Source organism: Hemiscyllium ocellatum, chromosome 20 (genome assembly GCF_020745735.1).
Source record: "Hemiscyllium ocellatum isolate sHemOce1 chromosome 20, sHemOce1.pat.X.cur, whole genome shotgun sequence".
NCBI lineage: Eukaryota > Metazoa > Chordata > Chondrichthyes > Orectolobiformes > Hemiscylliidae > Hemiscyllium > Hemiscyllium ocellatum.
In genome coordinates, this window is record NC_083420.1 from 1,324,087 (window position 1) to 1,349,501 (window position 25,415).

Sequence of the window (25,415 nt, forward strand, 5' to 3'; positions counted from 1 at the left end):
TGAATCCTGTGTATATTTGAATCCTGGGTGTTGTTGGATCCTGTGTATATTTGAATCCTGGGTGTTGTTGGAGCCTGTGTATATTTGAATCCTGTGTATATTTGAATCCTGTGTGTTGTTGGATCCTGTGTATATTTGAATCCTGTGTGTTGTTGGAGCCTGTGTATATTTGAATCCTGGGTGTTGTTGGATCCTGTGTATATTTGAATCCTGGGTGTTGTTGGATCCTGTGTATATTTGAATCCTGGGTGTTGTTGGAGCCTGTGTATATTTGAATCCTGGGTGTTGTTGGAGCCTGTGTATATTTGAATCCTGGGTGTTGTTGGAGCCTGTCTCTCGGTTGCTGTGTTCTCTGAGGGGTGACTGGCTCATGGCCCCTGCCCGGGGCGATGCTCGTGAGGCGTTACCGAGTGACTGACGGCACTGACAGGAAACGGCGGCTTCAGCGGCACCAGAGTTACTCACCGAACACCGGAGCGGGAGATCGGCAGCGGCGGCAGCATGCAGTGGGATCGGTCCCCCTCTTCGAAGAGCAGGACCGCCGGTGAGTGAGAGACAGACAGCGGGGGGTGGGGGAGAGTGACTGTGGGTCCATGGCGCCTCCCGCGCCTGGCGAGGAGCCGCAGAAGGTTCTGGACTGCGGCCGCCCACCGGCCCGGGGCCTCCGAGCAGCGGCAGCGGCTTTAACAGTGTGGGACAGCCCGGCCCAGGGAGGGAAACCCGGGCTGTGATATCCCCAAAACCCCTCTCCCCTGAGTATGGTCAAACTGAGTGTTACCGACAAGGAGCTGCCTGCACTCCACTTCACATAGTACCTCAGGTCAATTATCTTTCCCTCAGTTCAGAACTACTTGGTCGATCTTCGGTTTATTTTTAAATTAAAGGAAGAGAGTAAATCAGTGTGAGACAACATGAAAGAGAGATTTTGCGGTTCGTGGTGAACACAGAACTCCCCGACACTTATCTCGAGTTTCAAACCAGTTTTACTTAAGAACGTTGTTGGAGTCAGACCAGAACAACACCCTGCTCAGGGGATCTGAAACTTGGATGGCAAACATGATTTAATTTGTTTCCACGCTGACCGTGTACGCCAGAATGTCTATATAATGCTAAATCTATATTGAATGCGAAATAAAGGCGAGGAACAAAATGTGTGATTGAAACACAAACACTTTTCTAAATCTCTGAAGATAACTAACTCCCGCACTTTTACTAAAGTTAATTTTCAGTGCCAGGTTTGGCAGTAAGAAAAACTTAACATGAGGTTGAAGTTTTGCTTAGTTGCAAACAGACAAGCTTAGGCATTTTTCGGCATGTTTAGAGTTTGTCTATTGTGTAATTACTGCAAATTCATGCCTCTTTGGGAATTGCGTGTTGAGTGTCTCAGCATGACTTTTATGGTGAACCTGGAGATGTGGACATGATTTGGAGAGGCTGGTGTTGAACTGGGGTGTACAAAATTAAAAATCACACAACACCAGGTTAGAGTCCAACAGGTTTATTTGGAAGCACTAGCTTTCAGAGCGGTGCTTCTTCATCAGGTGATTTTGAAGAATAAGATTGTAAGACACAGAATTTATATCAAAAGTTTACAGTGTGATATAACTGAAATTATATATTGAAAAAGACCTGGATTGTTTGTTAAGTCTCTCATCTTTTAGAATGACCATGCTGGTTTCAGTTCTTTTACACGTAAATCGCAAAACTTTTTAAAAATGTTACATTCTCAAGTGAACTTTAAGAATTGGTGTCATGTTGGCCCGGATAATGTATTGAAGGTGTTAACTTCCCTGTGTGAGGCTGTCTGTGCCGCAATGGTCAGACTGATTCTAATCAAAAAAACAGATTCACAGAATTTTACATGGATTCATGCAGTTTTTGAGCAAAGTAAAATGTAACTCTGCAAGTACAAATTCACCCCACAAATTTGTGTGTATGTGTACATGTGGGTATGTGTGTGGGAGCGTATGTGTGAGCGTATGAGAGAGGGTTTGCGTGAGTGTGTGTGTCTGCCCCTGTGTGTGTGTGTGTGTAGTGCACTGGGGTCACCTGTGGTGAACCCAAGGTCCCTGTTGACGCCATTCCCATGGGTACCGGACTTGGCTATCAGCCTCTGCTCGGCCACTTTTCGTTATGGCCTGCCTTGAAGTCTGCCTTGGAGGACGGTCATCCGAAGGTCCGAGGTTGTGGAGATGTGGAGCAATTTTTAACTCTGAAATGCAATAAAAAGTTTTCCATATTACTAATTAGTAACTCAGTGTTATTTGTTCCCATTTTCCCATCACAAAATTTGAATTAATCAATTGCAGTTATATGCTGTTTTGTATGCATATGATTTGGAAGAAAATGCTTTTTAGTCATAGAGTCAAACACATGGAAACAGACCCTTCGGTCCATCCAGTCCATGCCGAACATAATTGCAAATTGAACAAGTGCCACCTGCCTCTTCCTGGCCCATATCCCTCCAAATCTTTCCCATTCATGTATTTCTCCAGAAATCTTTTAAAAGTTTTAATTGTATCCACATCCACCACTTTCTCAGAAAGTTCATTAAATGTTAACAACAGTTTGATCAGGGAATTTTAGAAATTTGTAATATGGTTGCCTTTTTCAGACATTAGTTTGAAAAAGCAGTGCATTTTAAGATTTTTGCACTAAATGAACAGTACTACATGAAATGTAGTATGGAAAATTTTACTACATGCTTACAACTCAAGAAATGCACTTTTCAATCTTTTAAAATGAAAGTAAAACTCCCTCCAAACACTCCCAGTTCAGACATAGTGCTGGGCTAGGTACAGAGTAAAGCGCTTTCTACTCTTTTAACCTAGAAGTGAATGAAGGTAAATTTCCCTCGACACCATACCTGTCAAACACTGTTGGGGTAGGAACAACAAAGGGTAAAAGTACAGAGTTAACTTTCCCCTAATGTTTGAACTCAAAATAATCTAAAACTTCCCCTCAGCTCTGTCCCTTTTAATGATTTCTGAGACAGGGAGAACAAAGGGTTAAAATATAGAGAAAAAATTTCTTTTACTCAATCAAACCGAAAATAAAATTCCTCTAACATTGACGCCATCAATTATATCTGGGACAGGGACAACTGGGACTTAAAAACTCCTTGGTTCTTTCAGGGAGTCACAAGAATCGAAATGCATATTCAAAAAAGTTGAAAGGAAACTTATATAGAACAGAAACTAAATAAATTAAAATATAATTTTCTAGGCTAATGAGACACTAAAGCCCTACAGTACCCATCGGTCTCGAAAGGCCTTGACTGTGCCAGTGAACATGGTGTGCTCCCTCTCCAGGGACACCCAAACATGGACATAACCACAAAAGAGGGGCATACAGTCCGGAATGATGACGTCATCCCCGGCCCACTGCCTAGATGTGTGTTAGTAGCCTTTGCCAGGCTCAGGAGCAAAACCATGAGAAGTTCTTTAGACTTATCTGCTACTACCTGCACTGGGTACCTGTAGATCAGGAGAGCGGGGCTGAAGTAGAACTAAAGTTTAAGCAGCAGCCCCTTCAAAAAACTGAAAGAGGGCTCCAAATTCAGCATATGCATGGAAAACGGTCTCCTGCAGTCTACAGAACATCACATAATTCGGCACCCTGTGAATTTAGTCAACCTACAGTTGCATGGGACCACTGCATGAAGCACTGTCCACTCCAAATCTTTGATGTAAGAGGGGAGGGCCCTTTCATTAGAGGGTCCTCAACTTAGATCTCCGCAACTGAAGGGCAACACGGCATACCAAGGCACGTCTGTGTCCTGATGAAGAGGTAATGCTCGAAATGTTGACTCCCCTGCTCTTCGGATGCTGCCTGACGGCATGTGCTTTTTCAGTGCCACACTTTTTGACACTGACGATGTAGCAGTGGTATATGTGCAGCCACAGCCAATACCTGTAATGTCTCCATGCTGTTTGAAGGGGCACTGGGTAAAATTGACTGGGAGATGAGCCTAGCAGGAAAGATAGTAGAACAGCAATGGGAGTAATTCAGGAGACACAGCAGAGATTCATCCCAAGGAAATCGAAGCATGGTTCAAGCAGGATGTGGCAACCATGGCTAACTAGGGAAGTCAGGGACTGCATAAAATCAAAAGAGATAGCATATAATATGGCAAAGGACATTGGGAAACCAGAGGATTGGGAAGTTTACAAAGAGCAACAGAAGGCAACAAAAAATAATAAGAAGGGAGAAGATTAAATATGATTGTAAGCTAGCCGGTAATATAAAGGAAGACTGTAAGAGTCCCTTTAGATATTGGGCCCCTGGAACTGACACTGGAGAGATAGTAGTGGGGAACAAGGACATGGCTCAGAAACTGAATAATTACTTCCTGTCGGTCTTCATGGTGAAAGACACGAGTAATACCCCAAAAATTTAAGAGAGTGAAGTGACAGAGCTGAGTATGATGGCCATCACCAAGGAGCAGGTGATGGAAGAACTGAATGGCCTGAAGGTGGATAAATCATCTGGACTAGATGAACTACACCCCAGAGTTCGAAGGGAGATAGTGAAGAGACAGGGGAGGCATTAGTGGTGATCTTTCGGGAATCACTATTCTCAGGATAGGTCCCAAAGGACTGGAAAATTGCTAATGTGACACCCTGTTTAAAAAGGGAATAAGCTGAAAATGTGTTGCTGGAAAAGTGCAGCAGCACATTTTCAGCTCTGATCTCCAGCAACTGCAGTCCTCACTTTCTCCTAAAAAGGGAATAAGGCAAGCGTCAGAAAATTTCAGATTAGTCTAACCTTGGTTGTGGGTAAGATACAGGAATCCGTGGTGAAGGATGAGATTTATGAATTCTTGAAGGTATATAGTCAAATAGGGCAATGTCAGCATGGTTTCATCAAGGGCAGGTCATACCTTACAAATCTGCTGGAATTCTTTTGAGGAAGGGACAACTTTTTCACACAGAGGGTGGTACGAGTATGGAATGAGCTGCCAGAGGAAGTGGTGGAGGCTGGTACAATTGCAACATTTAAGAGGCATTTGGATGGTTATTTGAATAGGAAGGGTTTGGAGGGATATGGGCCAGGTGCTGGCAGGTGGGACTAGATTAGATTGGGATATCTGGTTGGCATAGACGGGTTGGACCGAAGGGTCTGTTTCCATGCTGTGCATCTCTATGACTCTAAGTAACGAGCAAGTTAGACCAAGGAGAGCCAATGGATGTTATCTACCTGAACTTCAAGAAGGCCTTGGACAAGATGCTACACAGGAGACTATTGAGTAAGATAAGGGCTCATGGTGTCAGAGGCAAGGTGCTAGCATTGATTGAAGCTTGGCTGTCTGCCAGAAACAGAGCGGGGACAAATGGGTCCTTCTCAGGATGGCAGCCTGTGACAAGTGGTGTTCTGCAAGGCTCAGTGTTGGGACCACAGCTTTTTACTTTATACATTAACGATCGAGATGAAGGAACTGAGGGCATTCTGGCTAAGTTTGCAGAAGATGCAAAGATAGAGGGACAGGTAATATTGAGAAGGCGGGGAGGCTGCAGAAGGACTTGGACAGGTTAGGAGAGTGGACAGGGAAGTGGCAGATGGAGTACAATGTAGGAAAGTGTGAGGTCATGCACTTTGGTAGAAAAAATAGAGGCATGGACTATTTTCTAAATGGGGAGAAAATGCAGAAGTCTGAAATGGAAAGAAATTTGTGAGGTCTAGTCCTATCAAGGTAAATTTGCAGGTTGAGTCAGTAGTTAGGAAAGCAAGAGTTAAAAAGCATGGTGCTGGAAAAGCACAGCCTGTCAGGCAGCATGCAAGGAGCAGGCGAGTCGACATTTTGAGCATAACCTGCACTGGTTTCTTTCTACACGTTAGGAAGGCAAATGCAATGATGGCATTTATTTTGAGAGGACTTGAATATGAAAGCAGGGATATACTTCTGAGGCTCTGTAAGGCTCTGGTCAGACCGCATTTGGAGTTTTGTATATAGTTTTGGGCCCCATGTTTCAGAAAGGATGAACTGGCCCAGCAGGTATTCAGAGGAGGTTCATGAGAATGCTGGCAGGAATGAAAAGCTTAACATATGAGGAATGTTTGAGGATTTTGGGTTTATACTCAATGGAATTCAGAAGGGTGAGGGTGGATCTAAGTGAAATATGCAGAGTACGGAATGGCCTGGAGAGAGTAGATGTTGGGAAAATGTTTCCATTGATAGGAGAGACAAGGACCCAAGGGCATAGCCTGGGTGTAAAGGGAAGTCTTTTTAGAACAAAGATAAGGAGAAACTTCTTCAGCCAGAGAAAGGTGAATCTGTGGAAACCATTGCCACAGAAGGTTTTGGAGGCCAGATCATTGAGTATATTGAAGATGGAGATAGATAAGTTCTAGACGGCTGAGGGGATTAAAGGCTACAAGGCAAAAGCAGGAAACTAAAGTTGCAAAACCTATCAGCTACGATTGAGGGGTGGAGCAGACTTGATGGGCTGAATGGCCTGAATTCTGTTCCTGTGTCTTATGCTGTTAGATTTCCATGAGACGGCTCAGATTGTGGGGCACTGCATCACAACCGAGAGTCCATGGTGCAGAGCCAGTGTCGAATTCCAGACAAACAGGTCACTTCATCGAGAAGCCTACCACACACCTGAGCTGCTCGGAATTTATGTGAAGTGTAAACTTTGTCCGTCAAGCTGTGTTTGGCTCTGGTCACAAACCAGATGCTGACATTCCCTTGGCCAACCATGAAGGTGTCATCCAGGCTTCTCCTCCACCATTCAGCACATCCCCGACTCTAGTCAGCCCAGTGTCCTGAGCTCTCTCCTCCCTTGGTCAGCATAACCCACACTGGAGAAGGAACCTGTCTTCGAGGAACCTCTTAGTAGAACCACCACTCTTGTAGGGAGAGAGCTTTGGTGTGAACTGACCATGCCCTTGACTTCGATCCGGTCCAAGTTGAGAGCAAGCAATTCCCGGAAAAAGATCCGAGAGCGTACCACTCGAGAACAGGAACTGCATGTCATAGTTGAGGTCATCAGATTGCGCCACCTTAGAGGAAGCTTGACATAATGGTGTTACTGAAAGGTCTGAAGGTGGAACGTTGCAACCTGTAAGGCTCACCAGCACCTGACCCCCCTCTTCAAGTGACTTGGTGTTGCCTTTTGATGCAGACAGTCCATCTGCCAAGGACTAACTAGAAGTTACGACCATTTACTCCAGTTGATCCTCATGGAGGATGCCACAGGGTAGACCTCCTGACACTCACATATCCTCCATAAGGCAGCTGGGTAGGTCAGTCATAATGCTGTTAACGGCTGAGTAGTAAAATAATTATAGGAAAACTGAAGTATTGTTTCAGTCGTTATATTTTACACAGACCTATTTTTATTTCCTGCAGTAGATAGCAGAACAACAGAATGGACTAGTCAGACATGCAGAACATTGGCATTTGAATCCTGAAAAGTGTGAAATAATGAATTTTGGCAGGACAAACGAGGCATGGAAATTAACAATGAGTGCTAATACCTTGGGAAGTACTGGAGATCAGAGGGAGCTTTGGTATACACATCCATAGAGCCAGCAGGGTTGGTGGATTGAATGGTTCAGAAGCATATAGGATACTTGCCTTTATTGGTTGAGGCATTGAATACAAGAGCAGAAAGGTTATGATGGAAGTGTTTTAGATGTTAGCTAGACCTCAAATGTAGTACTTGGTGTGGTTCTGCGTGCTGCATTATAGGAAGAATGTGTTTGCATTGGAGAGGAAGTCTTGCTTACTTCCATGCATTCAATCCCACTCTTATTCTCTCGTATTGCCCTGTATTGTCCAATGTCCAATTACATGTCATTTCTGCCATTCTTATATTTTTATCTAGGTCATCAACCCATCTGTCATTTAGGGAATGAAATCTGTTGTCAGATCTGGTCTTGCCTACACGTGACTTCAGGTCCATAGCAGTGTGGCTGGTGCTTAAATGCTGTCTGAAATGCCAAGCAAAACACAGTTATGTCAAACTACTAAAAAATTTGAAATGAAGTGAAACCAACGGACAGCCAACATTAAACTAAGCACCGGAAATGACAATGGCAAACCTAGTCCTGACAACCTTGACGTTGAGAGAGGTTCTCACACACTGGTCAAGCAACAGTCTGATATACTCATGCTCACAGAATCTTATCTTGCACATTGTGTCCCAGATGCCAGTATTCCTATCCCTGGGTATGTCAATGATGGAAGAGCCCAGCATATCAGTGCAAAGGAGGCTGAAAACATTGCAGCAATCTTCAGCCAGAAGTGCCAAATGTGCAATTGGTCTCAGCTTATTCTTGAAGTTCCCAGCATCTTTGATTGGTTTGGAATACTCTATCCCATATTAAGAAATGGCTGGAGGTACTGCATACTGCAAAGGCTATAGGACCTGACAACATTTCAGCAGCAAGACTGAAGATCTGTGCGCTCGAACTAGCCACAACCATAGCTAAACTGTTCAAGTACAGCTGAAACACTGGTATCTACCTGAGAATGTGGAAAATTGCCCACAAAGTGCAGGATAAATCTAGTGTGGTCAATTGCTACTCCATCAATCTACTCCACATAATCAACAAAACCATAGAAAGAAGACAAAACCAGAAATTGCTGGAAAAACGCTGGTCTGGTAGCTTCTGTGGAGAGAAATCAGAGTTAACATTTTGGGTTCAGTGACTCTTCCTCATAACTGATGATAGCTGGGAAAATGTCAGAACATAGGGAGGGGCTAAGGAGTAAACGATAGGTGGAGATAGAGCCCCATGGGAGAGAAGAACAGTTGGATAGAAAAAGGAGTAGATAACGATCATGCTGAAAGGTAGCCAACTGTGCTACCGAGCAGCATTTGCAAAGGTGTAACTTTTTCACTGATGCTCGGTTTGTGTTCCTTCATTGTAGCTAGGCTCAGTACATCTTGGTCTAAACATGGATGAAATTATTATACACTCATTCATTGCCAAACCTTGACCACCCGCCACCTGGAGGAAGAACACCTCATCTTCTGCCTTAGGACCCTGCAACCACCCGGTATTAACATGGATTTCACCAGTTTCCTTATTTCCCCATCCCCACCTTATCCCAGTCCCAAGCCTCCAACTGAACACTGCCCTCTTGACCAGTCCATCGTCTTTCCCATCTATCCACTCCACCCTCCTCTCTAACCTGTCACCTTCTCCCCTACCTTCGTCCACCTGTTGCATTTTCAGCTACTTCCCCACAGCCCACCCTCCCTCCCAATTATCTCTCAGCCCCCTGGCCCACAAGCCTCATTCCTGATGAAGGGCTTATGCCCAAAACATCGATTCTCCTGCTCCTCAGATGCTGCCTGACCTGCTGTGCTTTTCCAGCATCACACTCTCAACTCTGATCTCCAGCATCTGCAGTCCTCACTTTCTCCTGAGAGTATTATACTCCTGCGATGGGGTGAAAATGATTGCCCTTGGCATTGTGGCCATGTTTAATTGAGTGCAGCATCAAGTAGCTGTAGCAAAACTGGAGTCAGTGTGAATCAGTGAAAAGTATCCACCGTTTAGGGCTATACTTGGCACAAAGGTAGATGGTTGTAGTTTATCTCAGTAGCACCACATCATTGTAGAAGTTCCACAGAATAGGTATTTTCTGAACAATCTGTTCAGAGGTTTTATGACACATCTTTGGAGTCCTGGAGGCAAGTCCTGAGTGGAAGCAGCGAAGCCTTGAGTTCTGAAGCCTGGCGGCCACAAACGCAGTGGAAAAGATCTATAACTTGAGTACTTTGAAGACATACTTCAAAACTCTGTGTTCTGATGTTCGTCCTTTTATTATTACTATTTCAATTCTGCAGCAACATTTAAAGTATCTGGAGCAAACTTACATCCAGAACCTCAACCTGAAATACAAATTTTCTTAAAACTCACTAATTTAAAGGATCTATACCGTGGTGCTCTGTACCTAAGATGGTGCTGAGAGGCAATTTTACAAACCTTTCAGTGCACTCATTCAAGTGCACGTGACAATAAAATCTCCTCATATTTATTTTCTTTGAATGTCATTTCCAACTGTTACACAATGCATGACACCTGACTTCAACATCTTGGAGTTGATGTTGACCAGAAACCCAACTAGAATAGCAATGGAAATATTGTGATTCCAAGAGCAGGTCAGATGCTGGGAATTATACAGGCGCCCCGATTCATGAGGCAAGGAAGGGATGGGAGGGTGAAGGAACCTTAGATGACAAGAGATGTAGAACATCTCATCCAGAAGAGTAAGGAAGCTTACTTAAGTCTAAGGACAGGGCTCTAGAGAGTTACAAGATAGCCAAAAAGGAACTGAAGAATGGACTTTGGAGAGCTAGAAGGGGACATGAAAAAGCCTTGGCAAATAGGATTAAGGAAAATCCCAAGGCATTCTACACTTATGCGAGAAGCAGTATGATGGCCAGAATAAGGGTAGGGCTGAAAATGTGTTGCTGGAAAAGCGCAGCAGGTCAGGCAGCATCCAAGGAGCAGGAACTTCCTGAAGAAGGGCTCATGCCCGAAACGTCGATTCTCCTGCTCCTTGGATGCTGCCTGACCTGCTGCACTTTTCCAACAACACATTTTCAGCTCTGATCTCCAGCATCTGCAGTCCTCACTTTCTCCTAGAATAAGGGTAGGACCAATCGGGGATCGTGGAGGGAATTTGTGCCTGAATTTGGAGGATGTAGGGGAGATCCTTAAAGAATACTTTGCTTCGGTGTGAAACAGGCTCGATATGCTCAAACAGGTTGGTGTTAAGAAGGATGATATGCTGGAAATATTGAATAAAACTGGATAGAGAAGTCCTCTGCGCCAGACGAGATATACCCAAGGTTACTATGGGAAGTGAGGAAAGAGATTGCTGAATCTTTGGCAATGATCTTTTCGTCCTCACTGTCCAGTAGAGTAGCATCAGACAATCGGGGGGTGGCAACTGTTACTCTCTTGTTCAAGAAAGGCAGTAGGGATAACCCTGGGAATTACTGACCAGTCAGTCTTAGGTCAGTGGTGGGCAAGTTATTGGAGAGGATTCTGAGAGACAGGATTTATGATTATTTGGAAAAGCATAGTTTGATTAGAGATCATCAGCATTGCTTTGTCATGCCTCACCAGCCTTATTGAATTCGCTGAGAATGTAATGAAGGTAGAGCAGGCTTATTCAAAAGGTAAGGAAACATGGGACACAGGGAACTTTGGCTGTCTGGATACAGAATTGGTTAATCTGTAGAAAACAGAGGGAGGTAGAAGATGGAAAGTATTCAACCTGGAGCGCGGTGATCAGTGGTTATCCAAGGGATCTGTTCTGGGACCTCTGCTCTTTGTGATTTTTTTTTTAAATGACTTGGCTGAGCAAGTGGAAGGGTAGGTTACTAAGTTTGCCAATGACTTAAAGGTTGGTGGAGTTGTGGATAGTGTGGAGGGCTGTTGTAGCTTGCATTGGAACATTGACAGGATGCAGAGCTGGGCTGAGAAGAGGCTTCAGATGGACTTCAACTTGGAAAAGTGTGAAGTCATTCATTTTGGAAGGTTGAATTTGAATGCAGATTACAGGGTTAAAGGCAGGATTCTTGGCAGTGTGGAGGAATAAAAGCATCTTGGGGTCCATGTCCATAGATCCCTCAAAGTTGCCACCCAAGTTGATAAGGTTGTTAAGAAGGCATATGATGTGTTGGCTTTCATTAACAGAGGAATTGAGTTTAAGAGTTGCGAGATCATGCTGCTGCTCTCTCAAGCCCTGGTTAGACCACACTTGGAATATTGTATTCAGTTCTAGTCACCTCATTATAGGAAGGATGTGGAAGCTTTCGAGAGGGTGCAGAGGAGATTTCCCAGGATGCTGCCCGGACTGGAGGGCATATCTTATGGAGAAAGGTTGTGGTTGAGCGAGCTAAGGCTTTTCTTCTTGGAGCGAAGGAAGATGAGACGTTGCTTGATAGAGGTGTACAAGGTGATGAAAGGCATAGATAAGAGTGGATAGCCAGAAATTGTTTTTCTAGGCATTAATTTTCAGGTGATTGACGGAAGGTTAAACAGAGAATGGTGAGTGCATGGAATTCACTGCCAGCAGTGGTAGTAGAGTCCGACGCATTAGGGACATGTAAGCAACTCTTAAAGATACTAAAGTGGATGATACTAAAATGAAGGGTATATAGGTTAGTTTGATCTTAGAGTAGGATAAAAGCTCAGCACAACATTGAGGGTTGAAGTGTCTTTAGTATTCTATGTGCTATGTAACTCTCCTTTTTTCTCCTCTATCCTGTGCACTGTCTGCAAAGTACTCTTCAGAAGTTTGATGAAATATACTGCAACTGCCTGGATAGTCACAGCTCCAGTAACACTTTACAAAACAACAAACCAAAACAGTGAGAACAGCTTAGAATTTAGCTTTGAGGACAAAGGGATTAATTAATAAAAGGAAAAGAATATGAGAATAAGCTTGCAGAGAACTTAAAAACGGATTGTACATGTTTCTATAGATATGTGGAGAGAAAAATAAATTGGTGAAGACTAATGTGGGTCCCTTACTGTCAGGACCAGGAGAATTTATGATGTGGAACAAAGAAATGATTGACCAAGCAAATACAAACTTCGGTTCTGTGCTCACAAAGGAGGGTGCAAGTAACATCACTAAACTGTTGGGAAGCATTGCGTTTAGTGCAAAGGAGGAACCAATGGAAATAAGTATTTGTAGGGAAATGATGTTGGGGAAATTGATGGGATTGGAGACCGACAAATCTCTCCGCCTGATAATCTACATCAGAATACTTACTTAATGAAGTAACTGTGGCAATAGTGCATGCCTTTGTGCTTTCCTGATATCATTCATGGACAAAATGCTCAAGTCTGTGATAAAAGATTTAATAGAACATTAGGAAAACATTGCCAGGCTTGGACAGAGTCAGCATGGATTTGCAGAAGGGAAATAATGCTTGACAAATCTGCTGGAATTTTTCAAGGATGTAACTAAGAGTTGATGAGGGGAAGCCACTAGCTATTGGTTTATTTGAACTTTCAGAAGTGCCACACAACAGATTAGGTATAAAATTAGACCATAAGACCATAAGATATAGGAGCAGAAATTAGACCATTTGACCTAGCAAGTCTGCTCCACCAACCAATCGTGGCTGATAGGTTTTTTAACCTCATTTTTCTGCTTTTACCCCATAATCCTTGATCCCTTTGACAAACAATAACTTATCTATCTTTGTTTTAAATATACTCAATGACCTGGCCCCAACAGCCTTCTGTGGTAATGAATTCCACAGATTCACACTCTCTGGCTGAAGAAGTTTCTCCTTATCTCAGTTCTAAAAGGTCTTCCCTTCACTCCAAGGCTGTGCTCTTGGGACCTTGTCTCTCCTGCCAATGGAAACATCTTTCCAACTTGCATGGCATTGAGATGGATAGGAAACTGGCTGGCAAACAGGAAATATAGAGTGGAAATAAACAAGTCTTTTTCTGAACGGCTAGCAGTGACTAATGAGAGCTTGGAACCCAGGTGGTCACAATATTTATTACTGATTCAGATGAGCAAACAAAATGTAATATTTCAAAATTTGTGAATGACATAAAGCTGGGTGGGAGAGGGAGCTAGATGCAGAGATGCTTTGATGTGATTTGGACAAATTGGCTGAGGGGGGAGATGTATGGCAGATGCAGTATAATGTGTCTAAATGTGAGATTATCCACTTTGGTAGCAAAAACAGGAGGCAAGTTATATCCCATGCTGAAGGTAAGCATGCAGGTCCAGCAGGTGGAAAAGAAGGCAAACGGGTATGTTGGCCTTTGTGGTGAGAAGATTTAAGTTTTGGAGCAGGGATGTCTTACTGCAGTTATTTCGGGCCTTGGTGAGACCAGGCCGACTCTGTGCAGTTTTGGTCTCCTTATCTGAGGGAGAATACTTTTGCGATGGAGTGAGTGCAGTGAATATGCACCAGACTGTTTCCTGGGATGGCAGGATTGACATTTAAGGTGATTTGAAATCTGTTAGGATTATGTTTACTGTACTTCAGAAGAGTAAGGGGGAAATCTCATAAAAACCTATAAAATTCAAACAGGACCAGACAGAGTAAATGCAGAAAAGATGTTCCAGATGACCAGGGGAGTCTAGAACCAGGGATCACAATAAAAGGATAAGGAGTAGAGCTTTTAGGGCTGAGATAGGGAGAAATTAGATTAGATTAGATTAGATTACTTACAGTGTGGAAACAGGCCCTTCGGCCCAACAAGTCCACACCGACCCGCCGAAGCGCAACCCAACCATACCCCTACATATACCCCTTACCTAACACTACGGGCAATTTAGCATGGCCAATTCACCTGACCCAGAGGTGAATGGGTCTTGACCCAGAGAGTGGTGAGCCAATGGAATTCACTTGCACAGAGCAGTCAAGGCCAAAACATGGAATGATTTCAGGAAGGAGTGGATATACCTCTTCAAGCTGAAAGAATCAATGGATCTGGAGGGGGCGGGTTGGGGGTGGGGTGAGGGGGGCAAGCAGGAGTAAACCATTGAGTTGGATGGTTAGCCATGATCATAATGAATGGCAGAACAAGCTTGCAGCGACAAATGGCCTCTTTCTGTTCCTGTTTCCTATATTTCTAAATTGCTTAACACCATCCAGGACCAGGCAGCCTGCTTGACTGGCACCCATTCTACCAACTTGAACATTCACTTCCTTTTGGATGTAGGTTTGCTCACTGAGCTGAAAGGTTCATTTTCTGTGACATCACCAACCCAAAGAAACCTAAATGTATAAATAGAAAGCAGGAATTTTCAGCATTGCTTCACATGAAATCCACTGAAGATGTTAGCTAGCAAGGTAACAAATGTCTGCAAATGAACCTTTCAGCTCAGCGAGCAAGCCTACATCCAAAACCTCAACCTGAGCTACAAAACTTCTCAAAACTCGCTGTTCACTTCCTTCTCTGAGCATCAGTATGCCCCATTTACAAGGTGCAGTATAGAAATTCACCAAGGTTCCTTTGAGAGCACCTTTCAGACCCATGGTCACTACTACCTCAAAGGTCAAGGGCAGCAAGTACATGGGATCAGTACAACCCACAATTTTCCCTCCAAATTGCACACAATCTTGACTTGGCAGTATGCCACTGTTTCCTCACTGTTGCTCGGTCAGAATTTCAGAACACGCAGTGTTCACCTACACCACATGAGCTGCTGCAATTCAAGAATGCTGTTCTTTCCACTTCATGGATAATTAGTGATGATCAATAAATGCTACATTAAAATGCTCATATCCCATGGACAAATATGAAAAAGAAATCCAGCAAGCGTTGCAGGATATGCACATCAGAAACTTGGCTGATCGAGCACCTGGCTTAGATGTGATATACTTTTTCTTTTTCCATCTCCTCATCTATGTGATGAAATAGCTTGCTGCTGCAAATGTGTTGCTGGTCAAAGCACAGCAGGTTAGGCAGCATCTCAGGAATAGAGAATTCGACGTTTCGAGCATAAGCCCTTCATCAGGAATAGCTTGCCTATATTCGGAAACAGGAAAAACTCTGCCAGGTCTGGTAACATCTGTGGCGAGAAAGCAGAGTTAACATTTCGGGTCCAGTGATGCTTCCTCAGAACCCTGCTTCAAACAGGACTTTCAGCACTTTCAGGATTTTTTGCTGATTTTCATTGTAAGCTTGCTGACAGGTAAAATGCAAAAGGACTGTCAGCTCTGACGAAAAGTGCTTCTGAATGAAGGGAATGTTTTAGAACTATTCTTAAACTGCTTAATATTTATTTAAATTGGATTCTGGGAGCCTGGAGTTGGTGAGTGTTCAATGGCATCCATCTTTAAAACAATGTAAAAACAGGCCTTTGTGATCTTTAATATTAATGTTATCCACTTAACTGGTGTTTCACTTTGAATGAATAACTCATTGGCATCAATAAATTATCATTTTAATTTATATAATTTATTTTCTAATACATTTTGTTTTAACTTCATTGTAGGTTTCTTCCTTTCTCTCAACCCACTCTTGCGTGAATTGCCTAGTTATCAATCGCTAATTCGAAGGGCTTCAACTGGAAAAAGTTCAACCAGACGGAAAAGCAGTGCCCCCAGTTATTTGTTTACTTCACTAACTCACAGAAGAGCTGGCTCAGATGTGTGCGAACAGAACATTGGGCCATTGCGAGAAATGCCCCTTAGCATTGAGGAGAAGAAGCGAATCAGGTTAGACTGTCTAGATTGCTGCATGGAAAACATTGCATTTGAATATAGATAAAGCACTAATTAGTTAATGGACATGGTAATTTTTTTGATGCACTGAAGTCAAGCATAATAGGGAAGGTGGGACCTGTACAAGAAGAACACATCTAAAACATTGTTCCCCATCCAAAGCCCCAGCATTAAGGGTGTCCCAGTCAATATGGGTAAGTTAAAATCACCCACGACAATAATCCTGTTATTGTTACATCTGTCTAGAATGTACATATCTCTTCCTCTATCCTCCTCTGCACCTACGCTGGTGGGGCAGCAATATCTTGGCAGGGAGGTTTTGATCGTGCCACTTGGGAGGGTTGAAACTAGTGTGGCAGGGGGTGGGAACTGGAGTAGCGGATCACAGAGTCCTAGAGCTGTGCAGCATGGAAACAGAGCCTTCAGTCCATCTTGTCCATGTTGACCAGATATCCTAAATTAATCTAGTCCCATTTTCCAGAATTTGGCCCATATCCCACAAAATACTTCCTGTTCATAAACCCATCCAAATGCCTTTGAAATGTTTTAATTGTGCCAGCCTTCACCACTTCCTCTGGCAGCTCATTTCATACTCACACCACCCTCTGCATGAAAAAGTTGCTCCTTAGCTACCTTTAAATCTTTCCCCTTGCACCTTAAACCTACGCCTCTAGATTTGGATTTTCCTATCTCGGGGAAAGACCTTGGCTATTTACCCCACCAATGCCCATCATGATTTTATAATGATGGGCCTTATTCATAAGTATCCAAAAACTACAAAGGTCACCCCTCAGCCTCTGCTGCTCCAAGGAAAATAGCCCCAGCTTATTCAGCCCCTACCTATAGCTCAAAGCTTCCAACCCTGACAGCAGCTCTGTAAGTCTTTTCTGAACTCTTTCATGTTTCACAACATCCTACCTCCAGCAGGTCAGTAACTATAGATCCTGGGTAAGAGCGTGAGACTCAGGCAAGTATAGGTAAGAGTAAAAGCAGTCAGAGAGAGATTGCTGAGCTCAGCAGAACTTGAGATTTGGACTGTATTTGTTTCAATGCAACAAGTATAACAGTAAAATAGATGAATTTGGAGCCTGGATTAAGCATGCAATAATGTTGCTATCACAGAGACATGGTTGAAGGAGGGACAGGATTGCCAGCTTAACATTATGGGACATAAATGTATTTGATGAGACAGAGATGGAAGGAAAAGAGGTAGAGGAGTTGCATTACTGGTTATAGGGCATATCACAGCTGTGTTGAGGGAGCATACCCTGGAGAGATCTTTCAGCATGATATTATAGGTAGACTAAGGTATAGGAAGGGGCAATCGCAACGTTGGAATTATGTACAGACTGCCCAGCTGTCAGTGGGAGATGGAGGAAGAGATATGTAGTCAGATTCTGGAAATAACAGGATTGTTGTGGTGGGTGATTGTTAACCTCCTCCATGTTGACTACAACTCCCTTACTACTGGCCTTGAATGGGGAGCAGTTTGTTAGATGTGTCCAGGAAAACCTTTTGAAGCAGTATGTGGATATTCCGATAAGGGAGGGGGCCATACTGGACCTGGTGTTGGGAAATGAGGTTGGCCAAGTATCACTGGGGGAGGTTTTTGGGAGCAGTGACCATAATTCTATAAGTTTTTGGATACTTATGAATAAGGACAAAGCTCGACCTTGGATGAAGGGGTTAATTTGGGAGAGGGCCACCTATAATCAATTGGCATGACATAGGAGGTATAGTTGTTCGGATCTTTTACCGAGGTTTCACACATGAGATGCAATTCGCACACACCAACTTCTGCAAACAGTTAAAGTTTATTAAAGCCTGTACAAGCTAGGTGACTCCCTTTGGCCCTCTTCGCAGGCATACTAAGTCAAGTCAAAGTGAGGCCCTGAACAAACAAAACACATATCCTTTATACAGATCAGTTGGCCATACTTACAGATGCTCTGGCCACTCCCCCATAGTCACATGCCACTCAACACAACTCACAGTCACACGTTCCCCCAGGTACCACGGTAGGATGAGATCATCCTCGGAGATAATGCAAATACTAATGCCCTAATCCTGGAGAATCGTTATGCAGACGATTTCCTGACTCAGTGATTGCCCAAGACAATGCAGGTGCGACATACCTGGCTTCAGGGAATGGCTGAATGGAAGATATTGAATGACAGTTTAATTTGATAATAGTAGGAGAGTAGTAGCAAATGATGCTACTAATTGGAGTGGGGGTCATTCATGAATGTCATCTCCACCCACTTCCAGAATGTTCACTCAGTGCAGTTTAACTCTTTAATATTACATCAATGTCCAGAGGGATATTTCAATTTAATCTTTTGACATTACATAGTTAGTAATTTGTAGCTAACAGCAAAATTGAAGATCTGATTGACAGCAGAATATTGATCAGTTGGGCCAGCGGGCTGAGGAGTGACAGATGGAGTTTAATTTAGATAACTGTGAGGTGCTGCATTTTGGAAATGCAAATCAGGACAGGACTTGTACACTTAATGGTAAGATCCTCCGGAGTTTTTCTGAACAAAAAGACCTTGGAGTACAGGATCATAGTTCCTTGAAACTGGAGTCCCAGGTAGACATGATAGTGAAGAAGGCATTTGCTGTGCTTGCCTTTATTGGTCAGAGCATTGAGGATAGAACATAGAACGGTGGCACAGTGGTTAGCACTGCTGCCTCACAGCACCGGAGACCCGGGTTCAATTCCTGCCTCAGGCAACTGTCTGTGTGGAGTTTGCACATTCTCCCCGTGTCTGTGTGGGTTTCTTCCGGGTGCTCCGGTTTCCTCCCACAGTCCAAAAATGTGCAGGTTAGGTGAATTGGCCATGCTAAATTGCCCGAAGTATTAGGTGAAAGGGTAAATGTAGGGGAATGGGTCTGGGTGGGTTGCTCTTCGGAGGGTCGGTGTGGACTTGTTGTGTCAAAGGGCCTGTTTCCACACTGTAAGTAATCTAATCTAATTACAGCACAGTACATGCCCTTCGACCCTCTGTTGCGCCGACCTGCGAAACCAATCTGAAGCCCATCTAACCTACACTATTCAATTATCATCCATATATTTATCCAATGACCATTTAAATGTCCTTAAAGTTGGCAAGTCTGCTACTGTTGCAGGCAGGGTGTTCCAAGCCCCTACTAATCTGAGTAAAGAAACTACCTTTAATAATCTTTCTGGAGAAATAAACTGTATCTATCACCCCTCAATTTAAAACTATGTCCCCTCGTGATAGTCATCACTAGCTGAGGAAAAAGGCTCTCACTTTCCACCCTATCTAACCCTCTGATCATCTTATATGTCTCAATTAAGTCACCTCTCAACTTTTTTCTCTTGAACGAAAACAGCCACCAGTCCCTCAGTCTTTCCCCATAAGACAATCCGTCCATTCCAGACAACATGCTAGTAAATCTCCTCTGAACCCTTTCCAAAGCTTCCACGTCCTTCCTATAATGTAGTGACCCCAGAACTGTACGCAATATTCCAAGTGCGGCAACACTAGAGTTTTGTACAGCTACAGGATGACCTCATGGTTCCAAAACTCAATCACTCTACCAATAAAAGCTAACACACCATATGCCTTCTTAACAACCCTACCAACCAGGGATGTGTGTACATGAACACTGAGATTTCCCTGCTTATCTGCACTACCAAGAATCTTTCCATTAGCCCAGTACGATGTATTCCTGTTGCTCCTTCCTAAATTAATCACCTCACACTTTCCCGCATTAAACTCCATTTGCCACCTCTCAGCCCAGCTCTGCGGCTTATCTATGTCCCTCTGTAACCTGCGACATCCTTTGGGACTATCCAGAAATCCTGCGAACTTAGAGTTATCCACAAATTTACTAACCCATCCTCTATGCCCTCATCCAGGTCATTTATAAAAATGATGGCGAGCAGTGGACCCAAAACAGATCTTTGCAGTACACCACTAATAACCGAGCTCCAGGATGAATATTTCCCATCAACCACCACCTTCTGTCTTCTTTCAGCTAGCCAATTTCTGATCCAAACCATCAAATCACCCTCAATCCCATGCCTCTGTATGTGGTGCAATAGCCTACCGTGGGGAACCTTTACAAACCCCTTACTGAAATCCATATACACCACATCAACCACTTTACCCTCATCCACCTGTTTGATCACCTTTTCAAAGAACTCAGTAAGGTTTGTGAGGCACGATCTACTCTTCACAAAACCGTGTTGACTATCCCTAATCAAATTATTCCATTCTAGATGATTATAAATCCTACCTCTTATAATACTTTCCCAAAACTTTACCCACAACCGAAGTGAGGCTCAATGGCCTATAATTACCAGGGTTGTCTCTACACCCCTTCTTGAACAAGGGAACAACATTTGCTATCCTCCAGTCTTCTGGCACTATTCCTGTAGACAATGTCAACATAAAGATCAAAGCCAAAGGCTCTGCAATCTCCTCCCTGGCTTCCCAGAGAATCCATGGATAAATCCCATCCAGCCCAGGGGACTTATCTATTTTCACACTTTCCAGAACTGCCAACACCTTCTCCTTGCGAGCCTCAATCCTGTCTAGTCTAGTAGCTTTATCTCCGTATTCGTCTTGACAACATTGTCTTTTTCCAGTGTGAATGCTGACAAAAAATATTCATTTAGTGCCTCTCCTATCTCTTTGGACTCCGTGCACAACTTTCCACTACTGTCCTTGACAGACCCTAATCTTACTCTTGTCATTCTTTTATTCCTGACATACCTCCAGAAAGTTTTAGGGTTTTCCTTAATCCTATTCTCATGTCCCCTCCTGGCTGTCTTTAGGTCTTTCCCAGCTAACGTGTAACTCTCAAGTGCCCTAATTGAGCCTTCACGTATCATCCTTATATAAGCTTTCTCTTTCTCTTGACCAGGGATTCAACTTCCTTAGTTAACCACGGCTCCCTCATTCAACCACTTCCTTCCTGCCTGACAAGTACATACTTATAAAGGGCACGCAGTAGCTGTTCCTTAAATAAGCTCCACGTTTCAATTGTGCCTGTCCCTTACGGTTTCCTTCTCATCCTATGCATCCTAAATCTTGCCTAGTCGCATCATAATTGCCTTTCCCCCATCTACAGTTCTTGCTCTGTGGTATCCTTCGCTAAAGTAGACATAATCGAATTGTGGTCACTATCACCAAAGTGCTCACCTACCTCCAAATCTTATACCTGGCCTGGTTCATTTGCTAAATCTAATGTGGCCTTGCCCCTTGTTGGCCTGTCTACATACTGTGTCAGGAAACTCTCCTGCACATATTGGACAAGAACTGACTCATCTAAAGTACTCAAACTATAGCATTTCCAGTCAATATTTGGAAAGTTGAAGTCCCCCATAACAACTACCCTGTTACTCTTGCGCCTATCCAGAACCATTTTTGCTATCCTTTCCTCTACATCTCTGGAACTATTTGGAGTATAGGAGTTGGGAGGTCATGTTATGGCTGTACAGGATATTGGTTAGGCCACCATTGGAATACTGCCTGCAATTCTGGTTGCCTTGATATAGGAAGAATGTTGTGAAACTTGAAAGGGTTCAAAAGAAGATCTATGAGGATGTTGCAGGAGTTGGAGGGTTCTGGTTTATAGGGAGAGGCTGATTAGGCTGGGACTATTTTCCCCTGAGTTTTGGAGGCTGAGGGGTGACCATATAGAGGTTTATAAAAAGATGAGGGGCGTGGATAGGGTGAATAGTTAAGGCCTTTTCTTTAGGATAGGGGAAAAAGACTGGAGGGCTTTGGTTTAAGGTGAGAGGGGAAAGATATTTTAGGGACCTCAGGGGCAACTTTTTCATACAGAGGGTGGTGCTGTATAGAATAAGCTGCCAGAGGAAATGGTGGATATACACATAAATAGGAAGGGGTTGGAGGGATATGAGCCAAATGCTGGCAATTGGAACTAGTTTAATTTAGGATATCTAGTTGGCATGGATGAGTTGAACTGAAGTGTCTGTTTCCGTGTACAATTCTATGAGACTGTTGACCCCTTGTGGTGCAAGAAGCCTGACTGTGACTGCATTACGCTGCTATTCTGTCTGGACTGTCTGGTATTCACCCATTCCATTCTTTACTTTAGTCCCTTGAGCTGGGGTGTGACTACCTCTCAAAGTGTGTTATCCACATAACTCTCAGCCTTGAAGTTGTGCCACATGTCTCCAAGCACTATTCAAAGGGGAGGAGAGACAATGGCCTAGTGGCATTATCACAGGACTGTTAACCTTGCCGTGGCTGATGATGGAATATGAATTCGATAAATATCTGGAATTAAGAGTCTAATGATGACCATGAATCCATTGTCGATTGTTAGAAAAACCCATCTGGTTCGCTAATGTCCTTTAGGGATGAAACCTAAGGTACACAACGCAGGGGCCCCCCTCAGATCCATAGTCTCACCCACATACTGACTAGCAAAGGAACTTCACCCTAAACTGAAATACCTAGTAGAAGACTCAAGCCACTCCATCCACTCCACCCAAGAATTCCTGAACATCATCAGAGACACCAGGATAGAAGAGGACGAAGTCATGGTCTCCTCCTCCTGGCTCTATTCACATCAATTAACATCTGAATGGCCAAAGAAACACTGACCTCATACTAGACAAACCGAGAACACAAACACCAGGCAGCACCAACTCCTTCAGCAAGGACAGTATCTCAAGCTAGTAGACCTGTGCCTCACTACCCACTTCACCTTCAAGGACAAGACCTACAAACAGATAAACGGTTCACCAATGGGATCAACAATAGCAGGATTTTTAGCAGGAGCAATGATGCAGAGACTTGAACCAACAGCCCTCCCCACGCTCCGACCTAAGCTTTGGGTCCTCAATGTGGGTGTCACCTTTTTCACCACGAAACGGGACAAATTAGAGGAACAACGGGTACCTGATGAATACAGTCCACCAAATCTTAAACAACAAACCCAAGCCAGAAGACACAACATGCCCAGAGACTCTAGCCACACTACCATACATCAAAGACATCTCGGAGATGACTACCAGACTATTCTGACCCCTTGACATCATGGTAGCCCACAAACCTATCAGCACAGTAAAACAGCTGCTGATAAAACTAAAGGACCCTGTACCAACAGGAGAAAGTGAGGACTGCAGATGCTAGAGATCAGAGCTGAAAATTTGTTGCTGGAAAAGTGCAGCAGGTCAGGCAGCATCCAAAGAACAGGAGAATCGCGTTTCGGGCATAAGCCCTTCTTCAGGAATGAGGAAAGTGTGTCCAGCAGGCTAAGATAAAAGGTAGGGTAGGGAGGAGGGACTTGGGGGAGGGGCGTTGGAGATGAGATAGGTGGAAGGAGGTCAAGGTGAGGGTGATAGGCCGGAGTGGGGTGGGGGCGGAGAGGTCAGGAAGAAGATTGCAGGTTAGGAGTTGCTGAGTTTGAGGGATTTGACTGAGACAAGGTGGGGGGAGGGGAAATGAGGAAACTGGAGAAATCTGAGTTCATCCCTTGTGGTTGGAGGGTTCCCAGGCGGAAGATGAGGGGCTCTTCCTCCAACCGTCGTGTTGTTATGGTCTGGCGATGGAGGAGTCCAAGGACCTGTATGTCCTTGGTGGAGTGGGAGGGGGAGTTGAAGTGTTGAGCCACGGGGTGGTTGGGTTGGTTGGTCCGGGTGTCCCAGAGGTGTTCTCTGAAACGTTCCGCAAGTAGGTGGCCTGTCTCCCCAATATAGAGGAGGCCCATCACGTCTGGGGGGAAATTGCGGTCTTGGCCAGATGGCCTCCTTCTTCAAAGACCAACCCAGATGGCCTCCTTCTTCAAAGACCGCAATTTCCCTCCAGACGTGTAACCCAGATGGCCTCCTTCTTCAAAGACCGCAATTTCCCCCCAGACGTGATTGACGATGCCCTCCACCGCATCTCCTCCACTTCCTGCTCCTCCGCCCTTGAGCCCCGCCCTTCCAACCGCCACCAGGACAGAACCCCACTGGTTCTCACCTACCACCCCACCAACCTCCATATACAGCGTATCATCCGCCGTCATTTCTGCCACCTCCAAACAGACCCCACCACCAGGGATATATTTCCCTCCCCTCCCCTATCAGCGTTCAGAAAAGACCACTCCCTCCGTGACTCCCTCGTCAGGTCCACACACCCCACCAACCCAACCTCCACTCCCGGCACCTTCCCCTGTAACCGCAAGAAATGCAAAACTTGCGCCCACACCTCCTCCCTTACTTCTTTCCAAGGCCCCAAGGGATCCTTCCATATCCGCCACAAATTCACCTGCACCTCCACACACGCCATCTATTGCATCGCTGCACCCGATGTGGCCTCCTCTATATTGGGGAGACAGGCCGCCTACTTGCGGAACGTTTCAGAGAACACCTCTGGGACACCCGGACCAACCAACCCAACCACCCCGTGGCTCAACACTTCAACTCCCCCTCCCACTCCACCAAGGACATACAGGTCCTTGGACTCCTCCATCGTCAGACCATAACAACACGACGGTTGGAGGAAGAGCACCTCATCTTCCGCCTAGGAATCCTCCATCCACAAGGGATGAACTCAGATTTATCCAGTTTCCTCATTTCCCCTCCCCCCACCTTGTCTCAGTCAAATCCCTCAAACTCAGCCTTCCTAACCTGCAATCTTCTTCCTGACCTCTCCGCCCTCACCCCACTCTGGCCTATCACCCTCACCTTGACCTCCTTCACCTATCTTATCTCCAACGCCCCTCCCCCAAGTCCCTCCTCCCTACCCTACCTTTCATCTTAGCCTGCTGGACACACTTTCCTCATTCCTGAAGAAGGGCTTATGCCCGAAACGTCAATTCTCCTGCTCCTTGGATGCTGCCTGACCTGCGCTTTTCCAGCAACACATTTTCATTTTCGACCCTCTACTAATAACCAGAAAAACGAATGTCATTTCCAAAATACCTTGCAAAGACTGCAACAAACACTACATCCGTCAGACAGGCAGGAAACTAGCCACCAGGGTACATGAAGACCAACTAGCCACCAAAAGACATGGCCAGCTATCACTAGTATCCTTACACACAGATGAAGAAGGACACAACTTCGACTGGGATAACACATCCATCCTAGGACAGGCTAAACAGAGACATGCAAGGGAATTCCTAGATGCTTGGCATTCAAACTGGAACACCATTAATAAACACATTGATTTGGACCCCATTTACTAACCTCTGAGAAAAAGAACTGGAAATGATATCATCCACTGTAACAGACTGAAA

General features: G+C 44.4%; 1 protein-coding gene across 1 annotated transcript in view; it reads left to right on the forward strand.

Annotated features, from left to right (window-relative positions):
• The first annotated feature begins 234 nt into the window (after positions 1–234).
• LOC132825310 (transmembrane channel-like protein 7) overlaps positions 235–25,415 on the forward strand; it is a 104,508-nt gene continuing 79,327 nt past the window's right edge. The window contains exons 1-2 of the mRNA XM_060840417.1: positions 235–544; positions 15,953–16,175. Coding sequence (XP_060696400.1) covers positions 502–544; positions 15,953–16,175 — 266 coding nt within the window. The 5' untranslated portion in view covers positions 235–501. The remainder of the gene's footprint in view (positions 545–15,952; positions 16,176–25,415) is intronic.